Source organism: Heteronotia binoei, chromosome 2 (assembly GCF_032191835.1).
Source record: "Heteronotia binoei isolate CCM8104 ecotype False Entrance Well chromosome 2, APGP_CSIRO_Hbin_v1, whole genome shotgun sequence".
Lineage (NCBI taxonomy): Eukaryota > Metazoa > Chordata > Lepidosauria > Squamata > Gekkonidae > Heteronotia > Heteronotia binoei.
Genome location: NC_083224.1, coordinates 125388392 through 125413917, shown reverse-complemented (window position 1 = coordinate 125413917; position 25526 = coordinate 125388392). Strand labels below are relative to the sequence as shown.

General features: G+C 40.3%; 1 protein-coding gene across 1 annotated transcript; it reads left to right on the top strand.

Moving 5' to 3' along the window:
• Positions 1–42: 42 nt before the first annotated feature.
• SLC35D1 (solute carrier family 35 member D1) lies at positions 43–25118 on the top strand. Its single transcript, XM_060231985.1, has 12 exons — positions 43–296; positions 991–1024; positions 1110–1196; positions 3463–3530; positions 4750–4821; positions 6141–6209; positions 8513–8615; positions 12445–12537; positions 15920–15987; positions 16763–16841; positions 17758–17840; positions 20702–25118. Exons 1-12 carry the CDS (start codon positions 73–75, stop codon positions 20808–20810), a joined length of 1089 nt encoding a protein of 362 aa, XP_060087968.1. The 5' UTR covers positions 43–72; the 3' UTR covers positions 20811–25118.
• Positions 25119–25526: the final 408 nt, after the last annotated feature.

Sequence of the window (25526 nt, the reverse complement as noted above, 5' to 3'; positions counted from 1 at the left end):
GCTGGCTCCCTGCCGGTCCCGCCGTGCTGCGCTCCGCCCCGCCCCGCCCCGCCTGACGTTCTGCTTGCAACCATGTCGGCGGCCGCGCACCGACGTCAGGCTGCTGGGGTGAAAGGAGAAGCCCTCGCAGCCGCCGCGCCAGCAGCGCCAGCAGCCCCCGCTCGCGGAGATGAGGAGCCGGGCATGGCGGCGGCCCCGAGCCTCACCGTCTGCCTCAAGCTGCTGGCCGCTGCCTTCTACGGCTTCAGCTCCTTCCTCATCGTGGTGGTTAACAAGAGCGTCCTCACCGGCTACGGGTAAGCGAGTTCAGGGCAAAGTTCGTTGCTGCCGGCGCCAGCAGAGGGAAATTGGGGGCAGAGCCGACGAGTTACACAGTAACTCGTGTGCCGAGGAGGCAGGGCGAGGCTTTCGCCGTGCACAGCCGGAGATGCTGGGAGGCGCCTCACGCGCGGCTTCTGCAAAGGCTTGACCCAGCTGGAGAAGGGAGAGCAGCCAGAACTCCTCGAAGGCGCCCGGCTTGGGGGCTCTTCCGAAGCAAGTTGTAGGCCAAGCGACCCCTTTCGAGGCCGAATGTTTGCAGCACAGCCCCCAGAACAGGCAGTGCTGCCCTCCGGTTTTGCCCTGTTCCCGGTCGCTGGCGTTCTGCAGACCGCTCCACTTGGTCGTGCCGAAGTGCAGCCTCTCGCTCTTCAGTCTTGGGCATTCGCTCGGTGTGTACGTGTGTGTACTTCCTGAGCAACCGATGCCATGCAACCACTGTGCAAATACTGTTGGACATGTCGGGACTGGACATGCAGGGGCGTTGGTTGCCAGTGGCAGAGACATTTTTGATGCCTTCGGATCTTGTTTACTTCCATTTTGGGCAGGGAATTGTGCCACTCGAGGCTATGTGGAACTTGGTATGCTGCTCTTGCCTGCATCAGCCATGTTTCTTACACTGAGAAAGAGAGCTTTGTGCTGTTTTGCTAATCTGAATTTGTTTGTTTGTAGATTTCCGTCCTCGCTCTGTGTGGGACTAGGTCAGGTTAGTTGGAATCTTCATTAATAGTACTTAACAGGGCAGGGAGTGAAGGAAGTCAAAACAGTGGTCTCTCTTGCTTTTTTCACAGATGTTGGCTACAGTGGTTGTCCTCTGGGTGGGAAAGGCACTCAGGGTGGTGAAGTTTCCAGACTTTGACAGAAATATACCTCGAAAGGTATGGTGTATGTTTTCTCCCCTTTTATAAACCCTCTGTGAATCATCTTAAGGGAAGCAGGACCTTCTTGTGCATTGTGTGTGTTTGAGCTGGGGGAGGGAAGGGAGCTATAAATTGTTCCATTGTATTTATCCTGCAGGAAGAACACAAACAATGTAGAACAATTCTAAAGTATGCTTCAGGTACTTTGCACAAACTAGAGCAAACTTCTGCAAGTTCTTTTGATAATATCAAAAGACTAGAATTTCATCTTCACAGAATTTATTCTGCTAAGCCGAAATTCCAGATGAGGAATTTGTGAGTCTGTTGCAACAAGAAGACAGGGTCTTGCACATTAAAGTTTATTGTGCCTGAGTTTTCATTGGCAGTGCCCTGTTCTGTCAAATGCAAGGTGATCTGATAACACTGTCATAGTTTCTGATTGGCAAAGGCTTTGAAGGGTTTATCTGGTGGAAATATTAGTTAGAAGGTCTGTGAGAAACTGCATGTGGCAGGGAAATAAAATATTAGAAATCTACCCCTGAAAATAGCTGTAGTGAGACACTGTTGATTCAGAAGGTAGCTCACTCACCTAACCTTGAGCCTTGCAGGTCTAACTCTAGAGTGCAGTTGTCTTGAATGCTGGAGTAAGTAGGAAGCTGCTCACCTATCCCAGAATTTGAATAGTATAATGCTGGAGGGTGTTATTTGGGTTCCGTGGCTGTATGCTCCTATGGCCCTGACCTGGACAGTCCAAGTGAGCCTGGTCCTGTCAGATCTTGGAAGCTAAGCAGAGTTGGCCCTTGTCAGTATGTGAATGGGAGACCTCCAAGGAGTACCAGGATTGTGATATGAAGGCAGGCAGCGGCAAACGGCCTCTGAATGAATGTCTTTTGCCTTGAAAACCCTATGGGATCACCATAAGTCAACTGCAACTTGATGGCAAAAAAAAAAAAATGCTCTGATGATCTTGAGACTGAAGCACAGAAAAATGCTTCTTTGGGACTTTAAAGAAAAGTATTTTCTTTGATGTTCATGGTTTTCATGGATAGGATAGCAGCCAATAAAATGGAAGGAAAACTCCCCAAATGCCAATTCTCTTGAACTGCTCATAGGATCTTTTTATAGATTGAGGTTAGGGTGTTCCAAGATTCAGTTGTAAAATACACCCTAATGAAAGTTTGCTAGAATTGCTAATTCTTACCTTTCCACCTCTTCGGTCTGGGAGATTGGGGGTGGTAGAGTGTGTGTGATTGCTGAATGTCCCATTTTGTTGATTGCATTGACTGTGTGAGTCCCTGTGAGAAAGGCAGTCTATAAATAACATAAACAAGTAGGAACTATCATTGTCTAATGTCATAAATTGATTTAACTCCTTCTAAAAAAACCCCCATAGTTTTCTTTTTAGTGTTCTAGATCCCTGATTTTTTTTTCCAACAGAAAAATGGGGGGGGGAGTTCTTTGGGGAGCACTTTTCCTTAATTATTTCATTTTTTTTCTTCACCTTTGTAATCCTTCCCCTAACCCTGTGCTTCATTGTCTCCATAGGCTATTAATGTTGGTCAAGTTTGTCCCTTTGTAAATATTTCTAAGTTTTATATATTATTATACAATCACTTACAAGTTTACCTGGGAGTAAATTATACTGAGTCTTGGAATTTACTTCCAGTTGTTATATATAGAATTACAACCTTATGGTGAACCCCATGCATGCTTACCTAGTAAGGAACATATTGATCTCAGTGTGACTTATCTCTGTGTAAGCATGTGTATCTGGTTTATTTTCATCATCTTCATTTGTGGGCTTCCCATTTTCTGAGATCCGAGTGAAACTTATATGTATGGGGTTATAGGTATAACATTTAATGGGTTGCTGAGTCCTGTGTGTAGGAATGAATGACCTGATTTAACACTTTTACAAGTCTTTTTTTACATTCCGTCATCAAATTTAAATACATATTCCATATCATTGCATTAGGCCTACTGTGAAGACAGGATGTTTTGATGTAATTGAAGATCCTTTGTTTCTTCAAATGGTATTGCTAAGTTGAATGCAGTCTTGAGAAATCAAAAGATGTGTGTGTTCATGTTCTGAGGCAGCAAAACCACACTGGTTCTACATGCAGAGACTGTGTTACAGATAAAGCATCATTGTCCGTTTCCTGGGGGAGATGTTACATATCCAGAAAAAGTGTTCCAGTTGCAAAACTATGTAATCATATGAATGGTTGTATCTCTAGATAATGCTATGTTGATTCAGTGTTCTTTTATCCTTATAATTTTCTAGACATTTCCACTACCTCTTCTCTATTTTGGGAACCAAATCACAGGACTGTTCAGCACAAAGAAACTAAAGTATGGATAACTTTTTATCTATTAGTGAAGTTATATTTTTCCTTAATCCTTCACGTAAAGAAAAAAAATCCCTGTGTCGATCTTATCTGGCACAAATAGAGCTGTGGTACACAAATCAAAATTTTTCTGAAGTAAAGTTTTTAGAAGATAAGTATAGTTCTGGAGATGTGACAGTTTTCTAATCATGGAAACACTGAGACAGTTTACTGATCACTGTGTAATGCTGCAAAGGTTGCAGCTGCTAGGACCTTCTGTTCATAATGTCAGTGTGCAAGGTACTGTAGGTTGCAGTTCTGTGTGCTATGACTTGAGAATAGGACCCTGTGGGACTTAATTTCAAGCAAACGTGTATAGCATCAGGCTGTGACTCTTATTCTTCCTCCTGTGCTCTCCACACTGCCATGACTAAGGAACAATCCAAGCAAAATATGGTTATTTTCCTACTAAGATTCTGGCAAATGAAAATAAAATAACAGCTTTATTTAGTGCGCTATCTTTGTTCCTTGTTGCAGACCTACTATGAACATGGTGATAAAGACACTGTTATTTCATGTTTCCAGTAACAGTTTGCTGTTTGTGTCTTAGTGGCATCGTTCTCTCTGCTGCCAAAGAACAAAGAGAAAGCTGGAGAATTCCTTGGGGGGGATTATTTTGACTGGATAAATGTCAAGAACTAGGTCCTCAATTTAAAAAAAATGGTGATAAATTATTGTTGGATATCTTTTGTCTCTAAAGCTTTATTTAATACAAACACAATGGCATGCTATTTATGAAGCCATTCTTAGAAGTGGACTATATTTAAACTGTGAAAAACTATACTTACTTCAGAAGACCAAACCAGCTGTTCTGCTGTTTAAAAAAGAAATATGAGGCTTGCATACTAAAGATGTGAGCAGGTACCAGTTTTAGCAATAAACATTCTCAGAAGAGTTACAGTCTTCTAAGTATATTGAAGGTAATGAGCTCAGGAGGGTATAACTCATCTTAGGATGGTGCTGTAAATAAACTTTTATCATGGTATTTTATACATTGAGAACCTTACTTGCCCAGTGGAATAACTAGAGAAGCAAGGTTGCTCATTCATACAGAACTTTTTAGCATAAAATTTCCAGGAGTAACACTTTAAAATAGCTTGTACATTGTTATTCAGTAAGTCTTAATTTTATGTGTGTGCTTGGCCTTCTCAAAAACTACCCCCCTTCTGATTTTTTTCTTTCAGCCTGCCAATGTTTACAGTCCTGAGAAGGTTTTCTATTCTGTTTACAATGTTTGCTGAAGGAATTTTACTCAAGTGAGTTGCGAGATGGTGCAGTAGACTTCTGCTTGCTGGAACATATTGAACGTACAGCCTGTGCTATATGTACTGTAGATCAGGGGTGGCCAACAGTAGCTCTCCAGATGTTTTTTGCCTACAACTCCCATCAGCCCCAGCCAGCATGGCCAATGGCTGGGGTTGATGGGAGTTGTAGGCAAAAACATCTGGAGAGCTACTGTTGGCCACCCCTGCTGTAGATCTCTCAACTCAAGGCATCAGGGCTTGCTGACAGAAAGCACTCCCATCAACAGAGCATGACTTTTTTGCTTACTTCCTCCTCCCCAGATACTCCCTGAAATGCTACTGTGGGGGAGGGGGGAGGGAACCCCTACAAGCAGCAAAAGGGGAGGGAGTCTACTGAAGGGGTTCCAGAGGTTGGTTGAATTGGTGAATGTCTCAGATCTGACCCATTATCTTGATTTTGCAGCATGGCTGTGAGTCAACCCCTTGAAAAAGTCCTTTGCAGATGGAACTAGATGTGCTTTTATGCTATATGAACAAAGGAAGAGAATTAGACCAGTGTTGGCTCTATAAATGTTGTCTTGGCTTATAAACCAAAGTCCTCTGTGAACACAGTCTCTAATGATGAGCTGAGTTTTCATCTCAAACTCAGAATAATTGGAGAACCCCTTCCCCTAAGAGGCAGGCAGCTTGCTTCAAAGATCAGCAAGATGAGAAAACTCCCCTCCAGAGAGGTTTCTTACATTGTGCTGAACTCTGAAGTGGTGGTGCCTACTTCAAAGTGCAGCATGATATTGTTTCATTGAATTTTGGAGCAGGCTGTCTCAGCACAAAAAGAAATAATTGGAGCATGTAAATGTATTTCACTCTATAGTTCACTGCAGTGAGAATCCCTTCATTCTCTTCTCAAGGCCATATTAAAGACTCTTCTCTCCCCTTCCAAGTTGGGGGGAATAGGGGAAGGAATTTCTTGTGTGAGGCCCTCCAGGTTTCCATGGCAGAGGGTGAGTTGAATCTAGGTCCCCCAGATCCTAGTCCACTGCTCAAACATTTACATTTTCTTATATGGCAAGTATTGCATGATGGGCTGCTTTCAGGTTTCTCCATAGCAGCTCTTCATGTATCAGCTGTATTGTGTTTGAGGCATTCATTCAAAATCTTGAGAGTCTTCATGTCACCTTCGCGGTTTCGTCACCAGTGCAAACAACTGCGTGAAAACATCCAAGAAACACGTTTATACCCACCCTTCAGTATCAGAATTCTTGGTTGTTTTTATTTCATTAACTTTCAAGAGATCATGTACTACTAAAATTCTTGATTTTCTTCCTTCCCAGGAAGAAATTTTCTTGGGGAATTCAGATGACAGTATTTGCAATGATAATTGGTGCATTTGTAGCTGCAAGGTAAGATTCAGGGCTTTTGAAAAAAAGTAATTTGCATTTTGTTATAGTTTTTATGCTAAAATATACTCTAAAGCAGGGGCGTTGAACTCATTTGTAATGAGAGCTGGATCAGACATAAATGATATCGTGTCGGGCTGGGCTACATGTGTCATAAAATGTAAAGCTTAAAAGTTTAGTACTCTTGAAATATTTTGTTTATTTAACAGTTTCTGATAACTGACACCTCTTGCTTTGAATCATTGCATCAAAATTTGGAGACAATTTTTGTGCTGTAGCAATCTTTGGTATGTTGTTCAGGGGTTGTTCAGGTGTGTGTATGTAAGTTGCAAACCTACTTTTGATTTATTGACGTTCATTACAGAAATCTCATAGTCAATGCTTTGAACCTAAGACTGAGAGGAAAACATGAAATGACTGGGTATTGTGAGCTTTTGTACATAAGTTGCTTCACATGCTGGTCACCCAGTGGAGAACATAGAGACTTAATTTGCCCTCCTTTAGTCATAACATACACAGTAGCACTCTAATAGCAAGGTCACTGTCTTAGTAAATCGTTAGTTGCGTCAGATGTAGATAAGCAATAGGCTTTAAACAAAAGGTAATTAATAAAAAAGAATTCCGTACTCCACAGCGTGCATATTATCACGTCCTAGTAGTTTAAAAATACCAAGCACCCTCTTTTGATTAACTTGCTGCTGTTGCATTAAATATTATAAAGCAAGAAATGCTGAGCTGTGCTGTAGAAAGTCAGTAAAATTATCAGACTCCAGCAGCTGGTAATTAGCCACTCCTCCTTGAATTTAAGCATAAGCTTGTTAAAACAAAGTAGTGGTATATGATAAGATAGTTAGAAGGTCAAACTGATATGCAGGTTGTTTGATGTAAAGATTTTTTGAAAATCCTCTGAGCTCCTGGAGTACGTCCACAGGGACATTGTATATTGATGCAACATCTAATAGAGAAATTTGCATCCAGTAAGTCAGCCTTATTGTATGCCACCTTTCTTGATTTAAGGTCAGCTTTTGACCTTGTATCCAGGGGCTTGTTGTGGGAAAAACTGAAAGCTATGAATATAGACCAGAGGCTATTATATCTTATATGCACCCTTTACTCCAACACATCCCTTAGAGTTAGATGTGACAGAGCTGGACAACTTTCTAATGTGGTAGCCACAGCTAGAGGAGTAAAACAAGGACCAATGTTGTTTAATTTATATATTAATAATCTGATTAGCGGCATAAGTTCTGTTGACACTCACCCCCCCCCCCCCCCTATTTTAGCAAACAGGAAAATACCAGCTTTGCTATTTACTGATGATACGGTTCTTTTATCCAGAAACCCAGTGGGTCTGAAAAGAGCACTCAAGGCATTCAGCTCCTACTGTGAAGAGACCCTACTAGAGATTAATTATAATAAAACTAAAATTCTATCATTCAGCAAAAGTAGGGAAAAAAGGTCTTGTTATATCAATGGCCATAGGCTAGAACAAGTATCCTATTTTAAATATTTAGGGGTGATGATTCATTCCTTTGGGAGTAGAACTGCCCATCATGATTATGCTGCATCAATTGACCGGAAAAATGCACAGGGCATTCTTAAATTTGCTCGTAACAAAGGAGGCATGTATATACCAACAGCTTTACGGTTATTTTTGGCAAAAACATTGCCCCAATTAATGTATGGGATAATACTTCCTCCTCCCATTTTGCTCCTCTAGAAAAAGTCTTGAGAGCTTTATTCCAGGTTCCAAGATATGTGTCTAATGCCAGTCTACGTCTCGAGTCAGGGTTGGTTAAAGTGGAAGCTAGAGTAAGTCTAGCCTTTTGGTTATAATTAGTACACTTTTGGTTAAAATTAGTACACAACCCAAAGGGTTTGACAGCTTTAGTCCTGCAAGATAATTTTCAATCCTTTTGGGAGAGGGCCATCTACTCTAAACTACAGAATATGGACTTCTCTTTAGAATTTGTTTTACAAAGGGGTTATGATCAAGCAAGATCAATGATCAAACAAAGATTGCTTGATATAGAGCACCAAAGGGATAGCAATAATACCCCAAATTTCCTATCTCCAGAGAGGCTAAAATATGTGGTTGCCCCAGCACCCTACCTCTCCATTTTGGAGGTATCTAGTCAATGGAGGGCTTTCACCTTGGCAAAATGGCAAGTCCTCCCATCTGCAATTGTAGATGGGAGATTAAAAAAAACTTTGTACAGAAACCTGCACTGTATATAGATTGTGCTTATTTGTTATTTCTAAGTGTAATACTTTCTCTGTGACTTTTAAAATCTTTTCTTCCTTAGTTCTGACCTGGCATTTGATCTAGAAGGTTATATTTTTATATTGATTAATGATGTCTTGACAGCTGCAAATGGGGCATATGTAAAACAGAAACTAGATTCAAAGGTAGGTTTCTTTTTCTGTTTCATAGTGAAAAAACCTCTGACCTGATTGATTAGTAATTAGGCAAATGTTAATAATTTTTTATTTCAGAAAATGTATTAGTTCCTAGGCACTATTGATGTGTTCAGAGTCTTAATCAAAATTATGTTTAATTTCTCAGAATTTTTATTTTATTTAAAACATTTTATGTTGTCTTTTCACCCAGTCAGGGTCCACAAGGCAGTGAACATAAACATATTAAAACTAAAAAATTAAAATACAATTAAAACGATAAGAATTTCCTTTCCTTTTATTTATTAGCGTCCTTGACTAATGGTCTTAAGCTCAACATAAGACAAGACATTGAATAATAGAACTACAAAACAAAATTAAAAAACAGAATACAAAATAATTTGAAACCAAAGTAGATTAAAGAGGAAGAAAAGCCAGTAATCATGATCACAAGGCATAAAAATTAAAAACACATAAATGAGATAGCACTAAAAAGAGAGCTAAAACCCGTTATTGTGGGTAAACTGGATGGTATAAAACAGTCTTCACCTTTTATTGCAGGGGTGGCCAATGGTAGATCTCCAGATGTTTTTTGCCTACAACTCCCATCGGCCCCAGCCAGCATGGCCAATGGCTGGGGCTGATGGGAGTTGTAGGCAAAAAAACATGTGGCAAGCTACTGTTGGCCACCCCTGTTTTATTGTATCACACTTCTTTCTGTCATACTTTACAGAAATTAGCAAGCAAAATGCTAATTTCTGTTGCACCTGTAGTTTTTTTCTGGCTCTCTAGACTAATAGGTCACTGCCCTCTCCCCCACTCACCTCACCTGAGAGGTGATAGGAATCTGTGTGAGGGGGCTCAGATCCGCTTACTTCCTCCTCCAGATCATTTGGGTAGAATTCTGCCACCACTTAACCTTATTTGTCCTTCCCTTCCTGTCAGCACTTAGAATCACTGTTGGAGGCTGCCTCTGTGTGTAAAACAAGTTATACACGCCCCACTTCCAAGCCTGCTAACTCTCTAGCCTGGTCAGGTGATTTACTTTATGCATGGATAAATAGCTAGGTGTTTAGGTAAGAGCTTTGATCACAGTCTGAGATCTTTCAAAATAAAAAAACCCTTTATTCAACTAACAAGCATCTCTGTTTACTAAGAGCACAGGTGCACAGCAGAATGATATCAGAAGAACAGTGCAAGTGTTAAAGAAAACTAAGGAAAAAAGTAGAACAGGCTAGCTAAGTTCCACATACCACTGGTTTTGCCTTGACATTCCTTTCAGAGGAATGGGTAGGTTGGGCATAAACTGGCTGATGAACTAAAGTTTTCAAAGATTTCAGGTTTTCATGGCTGGTAACATCATTAGGGTTTGTAGAACCTTTCGGGCTCAAGTGCTAGGTTCTACTGGTACCACGGCACGGCACTTGAGCCCGAAAGATTCTACAAACCCTAATGAACTAAAGTTTGTCACAAATTTTGGCTATTTCATAGTTCATGAAGTAATGTTCATGAACTGAAGAACAGTTACAAACTCCCACAAATTTTGATACAATGCATGGCTCTTCATGAAAAACAGCTCAGCTGTTTTGTGTAAATGGCTTGAAGCCACTGCTTTCTGCTCCCTGCAAAAAGCCATAGGGAACAGAAGGCAGGGGTTTCCAAACAACTGAGCAGCAGGGACTGGATTCTGGGTGGTTCATGAAGCAATGTTCATGAACTGAAGAACCTCAGCAGACTTCCTCAAATTTTGATGGAGTTCATGGTAGTTTATGAAGAGCAGCTGTTGGTTTAAATAGCTCAGAGCCATTTAAATCAAACTGCTGAGCAGCGGTCCCACCACTCAGCTGTTTGGAAACCCCTGATGTCTGCTCCTTGTGGAATGCCACAGGGAGCAGAAAGCAGAAGTTTAAACTTTAATGACTCATAAACTGATAGGAACTGGTTTGGTTCATGAACGGGTATATCATGGTTTGGCTTGTGGTTCAGCCATGAACTGAATCAAACTGCAAAAATGTGGTTCGTGTCTACAAGAAAAGCTGGAACTTTGAAACAGAAGCTTGTTGATGTAGATTTCACTCAGTTTCTCTCCTTCCTGGTTATTGGCTTGTGTGCCCTGCCCAGAGCAGGCTAAACCTTTCCACTTGTTGCATCCCATCTGGGAGTAGTTCTTTTGAAATGGGACTTGAGTCCCTACATTTTCCACCATTCACCAATCATCATAAGGTGGTTGTCCAAAACATCCTTAGTCTTTATAACCCTAACTCAGAATATAAAAAGTGATCCATCCTGCTCTTCTTGACAGGTGACTGGTTATTGGTGGGCTACCTATTTCTTGCTTGGTTCCAGTATGGGTGTGTGTTCTTGAGGCCAGAGGCATTAAACAAGGCATTCTCTAATACAGAGGTCCCCAACCTTTTTAAGCCTTTGGAATTCTAATACAGTGTAGTTGGCATAGGCACAAAATGGCTGCCTCATGAGTGGGGGGTCTAGCCACAAAATGGCAACCACAGCTTACCTTCACTCACACAGTGAAAATCCTTGTGTTGTTGAATCAGTTGTTGCTCAAGCAGCGTTTTAAAAAATCTTCATACCTAATAAAGGCTCCAGTGGTCAATGAGAAGCCTTGCTGGGCAGTAGATTCACCTGCCCCTGACCACTGTCTGAAAATAGTTGGCAGGCTCCAGGAAATGTGTTGGCAGGTGCCATGGTGCCCATGAGGTTGGGGACCCCTGTTCTATGGCATGCATGTGTGAAAGGTCATATGGGTTCAGATTGAGGTCCAAGCAGTTCCATCAATGATCAGCCACAATTGTGGTTGGCTTCTTGTTTCAGGTAGCATATTCAGCTATAAAACCATTTAGCCAAGGAGTCTGAAAAAAATGGAACTAGCATTAGAATTAAGATAAGCATTTTAGAGTCAGATTTATGGGCCAGTATGAAGAATTTAGAACAGAAGTATTCAGCAATTGGACCTGTGCAGTCTTTTGTAATGGTAAGTTAGTTTCAGGGTTCTCATAATTGCCTCACTATTAGTTACAGCACCATATATGTTTAAGTTAAGAGTGTTAGTTAACTAAATGATGAATTGGTTTTAGTAATTGGTAGATAAGTGGAAATCCTTCCTAACTATGGTTCACAAATCAAGAACCAGCCTTGAAACTGTATGTGTTTCTTCCCAGGTAGTCTGCACTAGAACTACAGTTAAGACAGCTGGAGCTAATGTTAATCCAGGGTCTGAAAACATGGGTTTTGGTTTCATATTCTGGGTTTAAGGAATCCTAGTTAGCCTTTATATTGGTTCTCATAAATGCAAACCAACTGGTTGATAAGAGGGGAGAGGTTCGTTTGCTGCAGGGAGAAGGGCTGTGATGAAGGAACACACGGCTGAATGCTGCAGTGCCATCCTAAGTAGACTTGCATCCTTCTAAGCCCATTACACTACAAGGTGTAACTCTGCATAGCATGGCACTCTTATTTTACTTAATCACAGTTACTATGGAGCCAGGGTTGCATATGCAGCAGTCCAGTTACCAGTATTTCACAGACAAAGTGTATATGGGTCTTCCTTTAATTGCTGTGTCAGTAGAGGGGTAAACAGGGTAAGAAAGTGACAGAGAAGTTCTTTGATAGTCAAATTAATATGATTTTGTTTCTTATATTTTCATTTAAAGTATGTATTAATGTGTTAGTATGTGTAGCTAGCACAACATATTCTATCACTGCTAATTTGTGCCATGGGCAAAGTATGAAGATGAAGCTTTGTTTTTGTGTAGTTCTCTGTGTATGTTGGGTCTTTATTTTTTCAGCCAAGATAAATACATTTTTTTTTTCATTTCCCCAGGAGTTAGGAAAATATGGCCTTCTTTATTACAATGCACTATTCATGATTCTTCCCACTTTGGCCATAGCCTATTTCACAGGAGATGTGCAAAAGGTGAGATTGTTTTTTAAAATCACAGATGCCACACTTATGTTGATTGGTATGTTTTTAAAAATGAAGTGTAGAATTCAGTATTGCCACCGAAATGCCCATGATATCCGTTATAATTATGTGCTGTAGCTAAGCTCAGTGAAACCTCTAAACAATTATTGTCCTGTAGCCACGGTGTTTGTGGATACTGTTGCTCCCCACTGCCCATACGTGTTACAGGAGCAATGCGGCTGCAGAGCCTAAGACCACTGTTAATTCTTTCCCCATCCCAAAGGAGCTACTGAGACTGACACAGTTAGCAATTTCCCACTGGTGCTTTAGTAAGCATATTATAAATAGATATACAACAGGTTGCATTTTGTTGCTGATTTTAAGAATACCACAGCAATACTGCTGTGGCTGTCAGGTCAACATATCCCTGCAGTGTCAAAGTCATACTGTAAACCCAAAGTGGCATGCTAGTACTCTAGTAGTAGTAGAAGTGGAGAACAATCCTAAGCAGGTGTACTCTGAATTATACTATGGACAGGGCCGACTCGCCTACTAGGCAAACTGGATGGTTGCCTAGGGCGCTGGTAGGGTTGATGCGCCAAATTGGGCTCCCCTCGCGGTGCCCCAGGCAAGCACCTAGTTTGCCTGCCTCCTCTGCCCACTGCCACCCACCCCTTCTTTCCCTTCCCTTCCCATTGCCTCCCCCCCCCCCCGGCGTGATCACAGCATGCCACGCCTGGGCCCTGCTGGCCGGGAAGCGGTATGCATCTTATCTTTCGAAGAATGTGCTGGAGGAGAAGCCTCCAGCGCAGTCTTCAAATGATAAGATACATGCCTGGTCGCGGTTGGTACAGCCCAGGCATGGTGCACTGTGATCGCTGGGCGGGGCGGGGGGGCGGGGAGAGGCAATGGGAAGGGAAGAGAAAGGAGGGGTGGGCAGTGGCAGCAGCGGTGGATGGGTGGAGGAGGCATGGGCAGCTGGTGCCCTTGGGGGGATACGACGGAGTGCGGCGCTGCATTGCAGCACTGCAGGAGGGCATCGGCAGGGGGTGACTGCCTGGAGCACCATACACCCTTGGGGTGGCGCTGACTATGGATTATGCTGGTAGTTGCAAAAATAAACTTTCTCTTTTTACGTGAAGAGGCATTAATGCCTAGCTTTAAAATTTGTATAGGAAGTAAAATGTATACTTAGGTGAAACACTTTGGTTTCATAGAGAGGTACAGCATAGTGGTCATTTTAAAATTTGTATTTTGGTATTTGAGTAACTTACAGTTTGATCACTATAGCAAATGCTTGGGTACATCATAGCTAAATGGTTGGCTATGAAACCAGCTGTGCGTAACTGGCACAATCCATTTGAGAAGCTTTATCTGAGAAAGAAAAGGCCTTACACTGTGTTTGTGTGGTGCTCATTTTGAAACGGATGGCCCAATCAAATAGATGGCAGAAAGCTAGCACCGTTCTAGACTGCGGAGCTTGTATTGACATTGTGTGCGTGCGTACATCTGTTTTTCAGTTTAAATATTTTATTGATTTCTTAGAAAGAGTAAGAGGGGTAGAGGGGGATATTAGGGTAAAAAAATAACAGAAATATTATAAAGAAAAGAAAAGAAACAGTATTCCAAATTAATGTTAACTCTTCAAATACATATCATAGTATAGATCTTCTTCAGTTTGGTCTAATAAACCCAGTTCTCCATAATGTACTACATACAATATTGACTCTACTAATTTCCTCACCTTGTTTGTTTGTTTAATGTTCTATGTTGCAGTTTTCTAGCCATAAATAAAAAGGTTGCCATGTTTCAAGCATGTTGCATTTGCTTTCTTCCTTCAGAAGATCTGTTAAAATGTCCATTTTGGCTGTTTCAGAATTTTTTTAGATTACTTCAGATTTAGTTGGTAGTTCTGCTTTCTTCCAGTACTTTGCAAATTTGATTCTTGCTACTGTTATCATATGAATACATATATACCTAACACTCATTTTAACATTTTCTGGCATAATATTCAGCAAAAAAAATTCCAGCTTAAATTAAATTATCACATTGTATACTTTTTGTAATATTTCATGAATTATAGCCCAATATATTTTGGCCTTTTTACAAGACCACCATAAATGAAAGAAAGAGCCTTCCTTACTATTACATTTCCAACAGGCATTTTGTAAACCTGGGTACATTTTAGCCAACTTGACTGGTGTAATATACCACCTATAGAACATCTTATAGATGTTCTCTTTAAATGGGATTGACTTGGTTATTTTAATATTTGTTCACCAAATTTACTCCCATTTTTCTATTTCTAAGTTATAACCTAGGTTCTGGGCCCACCTCACCATGCTTTTACTATCTCATCTTGCTTTTTTTGTTACAACAGGGTGGCATAAATCTTTTTAGTCATCTTATTATTTGAGCCAGTAAGGATTTTGTCAAGGGTCTTCTGATCCCTTTCAAAGCCTTGTCTTTCGTATATCTTGACTCTAGTTGTACTTTTGTCCACCAATCTAAATTTATCATTTGAGCTTTTAGTTCCTCATTATTCTTCAATTTGTGCTGCCAATTTTTGAATAAACTTTTCCCCCCCTGCTCTGGAAAGCTCTTAGAAGTGAAGGTGAACAAAGTCCACTCATAGGTTTCTTTAACATATCTATGCTAATACATAGACAAGTAGGTTTCTTTAACATATCAGATTTGACAAGAGAACATATGCTGGCAAAATTTCTAACTCAGATGTTTCAGCCTTTGTAACACGTTTTTGTAATGAACAGAGCTGTTTACACTAGTGAAACATCAGGTATTCACATAAAGTGCTGTTTCCTCAACATAGTTATTACCAAGGTTATATTTAAGATAGAGTGTTGATCTCATCAGGACCAGATCTGACATAAATGGGACTCCGTTGGGCCAGGCCACGTTTCATAAAATGTAATGCCAGGTAGTATAGTCATAAACTTTATAAAGGGCACAGACAAACACAATAAAAGATATTTTTTAACTTAAAATACAAACATGCTTAAATAATAATAATAATAATAATAATAATAATAATAATAATAATATTTTATTTTTATATCCCGCCCTCCCCGCCAGGCGGGCTCAGGGCGGCTAACAGACATGGGAGTCCCATGATTCACATAAAACAATCTTGCTATAGTTTGTCTCCAACTATCACCCCCCGCTTTCATTTCCTCTGTTGAATTCACATTATGTACATGCATTTCAGTAGCTTGCATTTGCCAGAATATAAGTCATATTTTAAATAGCATGTAACTTTCTTTGGGGTATGAATCCTTTCTTTGATTTCTCAGGCTTCTAGGTTAGTTATCTATCAAATGACAGAACACTGTGCTGCAATTTTCTGTTTAAAGATGCCAGGTTTATCTGTTTTCAGGCAATGGAATACAAAGGCTGGGCAGACACTCTCTTTCTTATACAGTTTACACTCTCATGCATAATGGGGTAAGAATACTATCTTTCCTTGCTTTTCTTCCAAGAAACACTTATCAGAAAACCTGTGATGTGTACATTCTCATGTGGATATATATGGCTGCTTTTTATAATGAAGCACAGCAGGCTAGATCTATCAGCAAAAAAAAAATTGCTGTGTGCATTAATACTGAGGTATTACTAATAAGGAAAAGTACACCATGTGAAAGGTGGGCTGCACCATGGAAAAGTACACCATGTGAAAGGTGGGCTGCACCATGTGAAAGGTGGAATGACTTCAGTCTTGTATGCTCTGCTTCTAACAGAATTCTTGTGGTCCACTAGTGTGTATTTGGTTTACAGCAGTGTATTTATATATCTGCATCTCAGGTGTGGACTGATCTGTGGTGGTCTAAATCAGACCAAAAGAAGGGTGTCTGGGAAGAGGGGGGAAGGGGGTGAGGGGAGAAAGGAGGTGAGCAAAGATTGCCAGAGAATGGGTGGGGGCTGAAAGAGAGAGGGGAGAACATTAATAGAGAAGGGCAGGAGAGGGAAGGAAGCAAAGGGGATGCCTCTCCCTTCAAGTTCCTTGCAGGTTCTCTCTTCTAGTCAGCTAACAGTTGAAGGTGCAACACAGCTGTGCTAAGTTGTCCTGGGTATACACTCTTGCCTTGCTGGTTTAGGTCTACTAGAAGAGCTTTTTTGTTGTTGTTGCAAGAATCCTAGAAACTAACAGACATGTGACGGTATTCTAGAAACTGGTCAGTGATCTTAAATACTTCACATATTGACTTTTTCTTCTTCATAGGTTTATTCTGATGTATTCAACGGTACTTTGCACACAGTATAATTCTGCTCTTACAACGACAATAGTTGGCTGTATTAAGGTAAACCTTTCAAAATAAGTAAATTTAAAAGATAACTATTTCTCTTTGGCCCATCACAGTGTAACATGGGCTATTAACAGGACATGATTCACCTCTTATAATAATAATAACTTTTATTTCTATCCCGCCCTCCCTGCCTAGGCGGCTCAGGGCGGCTAACAACAACTTACACATTAACATAATTAATAAAACTTTAAATTTAACAGTTAAAATTAAACATTATTGTGAGCATTAGCTCCGTTGTAATGCATTATAGGGCTTCCATTTGCTTCATTATAAAAAAGAAATATGGAGCAGAATAAAGGATCACTTAGAAAATGTGGTTTGTTGCTTTGACTCTAGACTAGAAGAATTTCTATCCTGAGATGAAACTTTTGTGTATGCAGAAAAAACTGCATGTATTCACATTATATACATGCATCTCAGTATTCTTGGTGAAAAGTTAAGCTTTGAGTATAGAAGAAAGGAGAAAGTTTGAATACTTAGGAAAATACAGAGACCAGCAACTTGCTGGTTTCTGTTTGTCTTTCCAGGGCAGAGTTAAGGCATGTATGTGGCATCTTTCTCAGAGTCAGCATGGTATAGTGCTTACTGCTGGATTAGGATTTGGGACATCCAGGTTTGAATCCTCACTGTGCCATAGAAGCTCACTGGTAACTTGGGGCTAGTCCCTCTCACTCAGCCATCCTACCTCATAGGGCTGTTGTGAGGATAAAATGGAACAAGGGAAGAATGATAGTATAAGCCACTTTGTATCTCCATTGGGGAAGCAAACAGGGTTATAAACATCCAAATATATCCTATGGATTAGAACAAAAAGTAGCAACCTAGTTAACACCATTTCTAACCCCCCATCCCAGTCAAACAGCTGTTTTGAACTCTTTGTATTGAATGGGTTTGTTGTTTTTCTTTGTAGAATATCTTAATAACCTACATTGGAATGTTCTTTGGAGGTGATTATATTTTCACATGGATGAACTTTATAGGTTTAAATATCAGGTAAGTGGTATAAAGCTGTTTCTTTCTTCTAAAAGTATATGAAATGAGTAAGCTTATTGTGGCTAAACAATCTGATTTTTAGTTACACTTCATAATATATTCTTGTATGAATGTCAAAGAAATTTTTATAAGATCACCGGTAAAAATACAAGTCATAGTTAGATAGCATTGTGTTGTAGCACAGAACAGTTTTGCCTGCTCCAAGATGAAATGTAAGTAGCTGGAAGAAAGTTTTAGATGAGACTCCTTCCACACTAGAGATTAAGAATCCTTCCATTTGATATTTAAGTGACACCATCTTGCAGTCTGAAAGATAGGGTGCCATCTACATAAGGGCATTTTTGGCTTTCTATAGTCAAACAATCTGTAGTATTGACTGACTTTGTGCCCCAGTTGTAGTCTGATGCTTCCATATGGATGCCTGTTTTCCTTGGTAGCTCAGTTCAGGCATAAATGCAAAACAATAGTTTAATGTAACTAACTCTAGTTAATTGAACACAGCCTACTGTGCTAACTATTGTTAGTTATGCTATGTCAAACTTGGACGTGAAGCTGGTTCATCGACTGTAATTGCTCTTAGCTATTTAATAATATGTATGTGGTATCCTGGCTTAATCCTGACTTCTTTCCTGCCCAACATTCTGTGCCCACTTTGGCTACAGAGATGCCTCAGAAGAACAATTTAAAACCAGATTTGCTCTACTTTTACCACATCTCAAAAGAAGTTATCTCTGTTCGTTATCTCGTGTTACTCTGAATAATAAGAGATTGGATTCATACTCGACTCTTCACTCAGAGTCTCAGAGCAGTTTACAATCTCCTTTCCCTTCCCCTCCCCACAGCAGACACGCTGAGGTAGGTGGGGCTGAGAGAGCTCTCCAAAAACTGTTATTGAGAGGAACAGCTCTGAGAGAGTTGTTGTTGTTATTAATTTCTTTAACTTGATGAATTGCCTCATCCTGGCTGGTGCTGGGCTCTGGGCAATGTACAACAGTAGGTAAAAATATAAATATTAATAAAACCAGTTTAGTAGAAACAGATTATGAACTTTGATGGTGTCTCAGTAAAGTGCTCTTGCATTATAGCATCTGGTTTTCCGGATGCTGCATCAGGGGGCAGGAGACCCCCTCAAGGAGCGGAGGAGAGGGATGCCAGCTTGGCAACTCTTTCTGTCCTCAGACAAAAGCTGGTGGAATATCTCTGTTTTACAGGCCCTGCAAAATTGTAAAAAATCCCACAGGGATCTTTTCTGGCAGAGCAGTCCACCAGGTTGGGGCCAGAACTTGAGGACTGCTGGATCTCTTTGGGACCAGAGATCACCAGTAGATTTCAACCAGTAGAGCGTAATGTTCTTCCTAGAACATAGTGGAGGAAGTGGTCCTGTAGATACATTGGTCCCAGATTGCTCATGGCCTTAAAGGTCATATCCAGAACCTTGAATCTGACTCAGTATTCAACCATAAGCCAGTGTAGTTGGCACATCACAGACTGAATGTGTGTCGTCCATGGTGTTCCTGTTAGGATTCATGTTGCTACATCCTGGACCCATTGGTGTGACCCAAGGTCATACCCGGAGTTGCATATCGAGGAATGGGGAATCAAACCCAGTTCTCCCAGATTAGATTCTGCACACTTAACCTCTGCAGCAAACTGGCTCATTAAAAGTGCAGGGACCATGGCATGTTCCATTCTAACATGCAGCAGTCAAATGAAGCTCCACTTGTTTCATCACCTAAAGGTGGGTGGCAGCAGGGCAGGTCTGGGATGTGGGTCCCTTCCCAGAGCTGTTTTGCTGCTGCTGGGGTGATTTTCCTTCTCCAGCACCCTGCACCTGTACTACTATTGCACATCTGGGCACCAGAGGTGCTGCTTCTGCAGCCCACCTGTCCCAGTAGAGTGAAGTAGGTGGACAGTGCTTGTGACACTGGGATACCTTGAGTCACTTTTACTTGTCATTTATGGTACTGCTGAGAAAGTTCAGTGGTGAATCTTCAGTAGTAGCTTGACTGGTAAAGGACTGGAAGGATGTGCCACCATCAGCAGTGTCTGGGCAGTGTGTTGCCCTCCTGGCCTATCTTGCTACTACTGGCATGCAAGGTGAGCTTCAGCAGACATTGCAGGGTGAATCTCTTGGAAGGTGGTTGGTGTGTGTTTATGTGCCAGGGAAATTAGAATGTCTGCTGATTAAGTATGAGGAAAAGAATGTCAGAGCCTAGAGGAAGGAAGGTGGGGATTTATAGCCCTGCAGGAATGTCAGCCAATAGAAAGCAAATTGAGGAAAAACTTCATGTCAACAGTCAGCAATTGTAATACAGATTGGGATGGCAGTGGTATCTATTTTTTGTTAGTGGAGAAGGAGGTTTCAAGCTAAAATTGATGATCTGTTGAGCTGAATCCTGGTTTACCAAACTAGCCATAGTTAAACCAGTTTATGTCTGAACTGATCTTTTCTTTGGGTTCCTGTCCAAAAATTATTTACTCTATAGTAAAAACATGGCCAATGTCCCCTATGATGTTGCCATCAGCAGTGCTGATCTTCTTCTGTACAATTGTCTAATTGATAAGCCTATTTAATACTGTTTGTTTTCTAAATTTAACTGGAATTGGTTATAAGTGAAAAAGAAAACCATTGCATAATGTGAAGAAATACAGCAAAGGGAAATTTTATGATGGAAACCCTTTAATTTATCGTTCCTGTAACAAAGTGCTGTAACACCATACAGCAATTATGAAGCAATTTACAGGTGCATTCCTGATTTTTTTTCTGTATGTTGGAATGCTGTTTGATTATTTAGTGTAATTTACAGACAACTGCCAGCTGAAAATATGGATATTCTTAATCTCAAACATATGTTTTGCAGTATTGCTGGAAGCCTGGTATATTCTTACATCACTTTTACGGAAGAGCAAATGAACAAGCAATCTGAAGCTAGCATCAAGATGGACATTAAAGGGAAGAGCTCTGTATGACAAAGGGGTTACTTAAAAGTAACTGTTGCTCTTCAGCAGTGATTGCTGACAAATCATTAGACTATATAGTGTCTGTGAATGGAATACTATGGGTACTTTGCATTTGCACAATCTGAAGATTGCTGCCTTAAAATAATTAGGTATTTATTAATTGATGCATATGAAATACACAGGTTTCTGGGTAACTTTAAACCTGTAAGAAACAGCATTTTTCTAAAAACAAAAGTTTATCACATCAGAGCACACACCAGTTGCTAAAACCAGCGTTTAGTGATACAGTATTAATAATCTTGAGTGTACAGAGGACACTGCAAGATAAAAACTGCACATGGAGAGAATTTGTCCTAAATATTTCAGAACCAACTGGGGCTCTGAGCAGGTTTTCTTCTTCATCTTCCCAAAAGATGGAGCCTTACTGCATTTCCTTGCAAATAATTTGTTAACTTGAGTAAAATGCAATTTATGATAAGGTTAACCTTTGGCTACTGCAATAAAAGGTTAACATGGGGCTTACCTGTTTCCATCTGAAATCAGTGGTTCCTTTGCACAGGATTAAAAATTCAAGTACTGCTCTCTTCAGCAGTTATTTAAGTATACTTTCAAGATTTCAGAGAGGCTGCCCTGTGGAAGTTCCAGACAGGGAGCATTATAAGTGTCGACCCATTGTTCAGAATAGGGGTCTGAGTAGTATTCTCATGGAGGAATGAGAAATGTGAACGGTAGTTTTAAAGTTATCAAATTTATTCCCTGCTACTAAGCTTTCCCTTGATTAGTCTTGCACATTTTCCCTGTGTCAGAAAGATGTGTAGCCCCAGAGTTTCCTCTTTCTGCTTAAACAGATAAACTAGCTGCCTTCCTAGGAAAACAGTGTTTAGTACAGGAACCTTTCTTGAAATTTAATTTTTGAAAAAGCCCATCATTGAAATGCACTCAGGCATTTTTTTACTTGTAGACTTTGATTTTTAAACTCTAAAGAAAAAATCCTCCTGCCAAACTACTGGGACAATAGCTCCCTGGCCAGTGTTATTTTTTTTTTTCAGATACCCTGCCCCTCATAGCCATGTTCTTACGAACATAGATGGCTGTAGCAAGTGTTACATGAAACACTCCTCTCTACTGTGTCATTCCTCTGAGAAAAGAAGAGAGAGCCTAGTTGCTCCTTGTAGTTGAGAAGTTCTGAGAAGACAAGGTGAAGGCTCCTCTCTCCCTCACCCAAATGCCTGAGCCAGTCTATCTGCAGTTGAGTATCTCTTGATAATGTTGACCTGTAAGACAGATAAGCTTTCACTCAGTGGAAAAAGCAGTGTGCCTTCTCATTAAAAAGCAGGTCCCCTCATTGATAAATTTCACATGTGAGCTTGTGTAGTTGACTAGTGGCAGCATTCTAGCTAGGAAGGCCTGTACTGCTTGGGAATGGTTTTCAGTTCCAGCACATTTCCTTTGAGGTAGGGGCAGTAAGCTACCTCAAGATGGTGAGTCAGTCTAACTTTGCAATGTGCCTCCCAGCTGTGGAGACTACATTCAAAACAGTTGGTGGTCTTGGCATATGTGGTTATCTGAATTCTACAAAGCATTTGAAAAATAATCCCCATTAAACATTTTTGTTCAGTGATCTGAAGAGGCATGGAGCAAATGGTGACATTTGGGAGAAATATTGTTCTAAAACAATAAGAAGAACCATTGTACAGTCACTGTCTAGAATATGGCTGAGGAATCTAATTGGCCATCATTACTATTATGGAAAAAGAAGAATGGCTCTATTTGCATGATCAAACTGACAGGATGTAGATCCTGGACTCTGTGGACATGGGGTGGGATAAGGCATCATGGTTACCATAAGGATTTTCTTGGGGCAAAGAACAGCCTGGAATTGGAACTCTTCTCTGGCTGTAAACAAGCAGAAGCAGCAACAATGATCTGGAAAATGCAAGGAACTAACTCCTTCACAGATTACTTCCTTCACCAAGAGAAATATGAGAGCCACATTGAGCTGCATTTTGGATTTCATGCCATGTGTATGGTTTAGTTACATGCTAAAATTTTGGTCATGCCTTTCAAGAAAATTGTGGATGACTGAGGAAAGAACCCTAGCTGCATTGTAATATTTGTGTTCAGAAGTTGGTGGTCTTGGCAGTGCTTGCAACTTTGGAGAGCTTCCTTCAGTCCTTAACAGAGCATCTTAGGTAGCAGTGCAAGAAAGCTACCTAAGAGCATAAACAGCTGCTTTTCATTTGCTGTATGAAGAAATGGGCCAGTGCACTAATTCTTCTCAATATAAACTAAAAGTTTTATGACACAAGAGCATATAGCAGAAAACTTGCCCCCGCAATTCTATGAATCTTGGCATTAGCCCATGGAGTATTCAGTACATAGTACTGTGTACACTGAATCTTCCCAATGCACTGTAAACTTACTAACAGTTTTTACCATAGTGGTTTTCAGACAGTGTTCTTGAATCTATCTGTAGTAAAGTTTGTATTATGAAATCTGGACTTACCCAGTTGGAAAATCTAATCTAGTGGGTGCATTAATGTCTTTATTTTCTTCTCAAACACTATTTCTGTAATGTGACTCACTACTTCAAGCAAATTAAGTCTTTGCACCAGCTAATCAGAGATTAAAATAGTTATCTTAAATTCTATTATAGTATTTTAAAAGGGTCTATCTCTGGAAATACTTGTCATCTATGCAAGATGACAAATATACATCTCCAGATATAGGGTTATCCTAAAGGGGAAAAAATCAGAAACTTTCTGCTTTAAAATGTACAGATTAAACTACTCTAATTAGACTCTAGTATCTCTGCTCTCTGAGAGGCTGACTTGGCATTCTGCTCCTGGCATAAGTCAAATCATAATAAGTTGTACTAAAATTAAGATCTGGGTGCAAGGCTGCAGTCCTAAACAGAGGGCATACAAAATTTGCATTGAAATTAATGGGCAGAAGGCAGCATATAAATTCTGTAAATCATGAGGATTGTGTTCACCTAAATTTAGGGCTACACTGTCACATGACTAACTACAGGTGCAAGCACCTCTCACAAACCAGTTGGTGGAAATGCATTAGCTATCCCATTTCATTACTGCCCTTAATTTCAGCAGGAGTTTATATAACTTTCTTTTGGGTTTATGTAGTTCAGTGTTTGTGGCTTGTTTCTTGTCTATAACCAATGTAAGTGTTACTTAGGGCACAGAGTGGTAAAACTGCAGTCCTAAGCTCTGCTCATGACCTGAGTTTGATCCTGGTGGAAGCTGGGTTCAGGTAGCTGGCTCACGGTTGACTCAGCCTTCCATCCTTCTGAGGTCGGTAAAATGAGTACTCAGCTTGCTGGGGGGAAAGTGTAGATGACTGGGGAAGGCAATGGCAAACCACCTGATAAAAAAGTCTGCCATGTAAACATCATGATGCGACGTCAGCCCAGAGTCGGAAACGACTGGTGCTTGCACAGGGGACTACCTTTACCTTTCCCTGCCACTATTACTGCACCTATTCCATTCACTTGAAACCTGATTGAGGAAGCTGCAGGAATACTGACAAAGAATCTGATGTTCCTATATAAAATATGTTTCCTTCTGTTTTAAAAATTGCTTTTCCTTTCTGTTCTTCCACTAATGGTGGGTATGAACTACATTTTAGTAATACACGGACAGTGCCTGCTAAAAGCATGACATAAGCTGCCAGGTGAGATTATGTGCTATGTATATTTCAGTTGCTAGTGTACCTCTCATAACTTGTACTGCTAAACTCCTGCCAAAACCATAGATTCACAAGAATTGTTTATGCAAATGACATCTCTGTTGATATGTTTGCATGGTCTGTTCACCGATGTGGGGATCTTCCTAAACTGAAGTGCTGATACCTTAACTTCAAACTGTTTCGGTAAATCTGCTGTACTGAGGCAGTTGCTCTCAGGGTATCTTTTTAGAATGTTTGTTTTTTTTAAAAAATGCTGGATGTACTGTCATGTAAAATAGTTCTGCATTCTATACACACACACACACACACACACACATACATATATATGTATACACACACCCCTCTTTAGTGCCAAGTTCCAGAAGGCATTGCATACACTGGGAAGGTGAACAAATTCCTATTTTATTTTCTGTGCTATGAATTGCCCTCTACATATTTTCCTATATAGAATTTATTTACAAAAACAAGCATTCTAGTAGTAAAGGTCAGCTTTTTTTTTCTCAAAAAAGTATGTTCTGTAGGCTTTATATATAAATTGTAAGTCAGATGACACCAAAAGGAATTTTATGTGCATATGTATTTTTGTACTTGCTTTAATAAATTTACAAAGAATTTCTCAGTGTCTTTTTAAAAAAAATAGTTTTGTATAGTGTGAGGTCACAGACTTTGGCTGCATGTGGAGGAATGGAGAATCATACCCTGGTTCTCCAGATTAGAGTCTGCCACTCTAAACCACATTACAATAACTCTCAGCTTTGAAATGCAAAGTCATTGGGGCCAACAGTATTGTATGCAGTCAGAGGACTAATCCATACTACTTGTTGATGAGGGGAAAAAATGGATGCCTAGACACAGAAATGTTCTCCGCTATATCTGAGTCCACTGGAATCTTGTATTAAAGAGGGACTGTAGTTTGCATAATGAAGATAGAAATGGTGACACTGGAATTCCAGAATCTGAGAGGAGTTTGGTGAGATTTCCAGTAACCAAGAACAATTAGAGTGGGATTAGGACAGACGT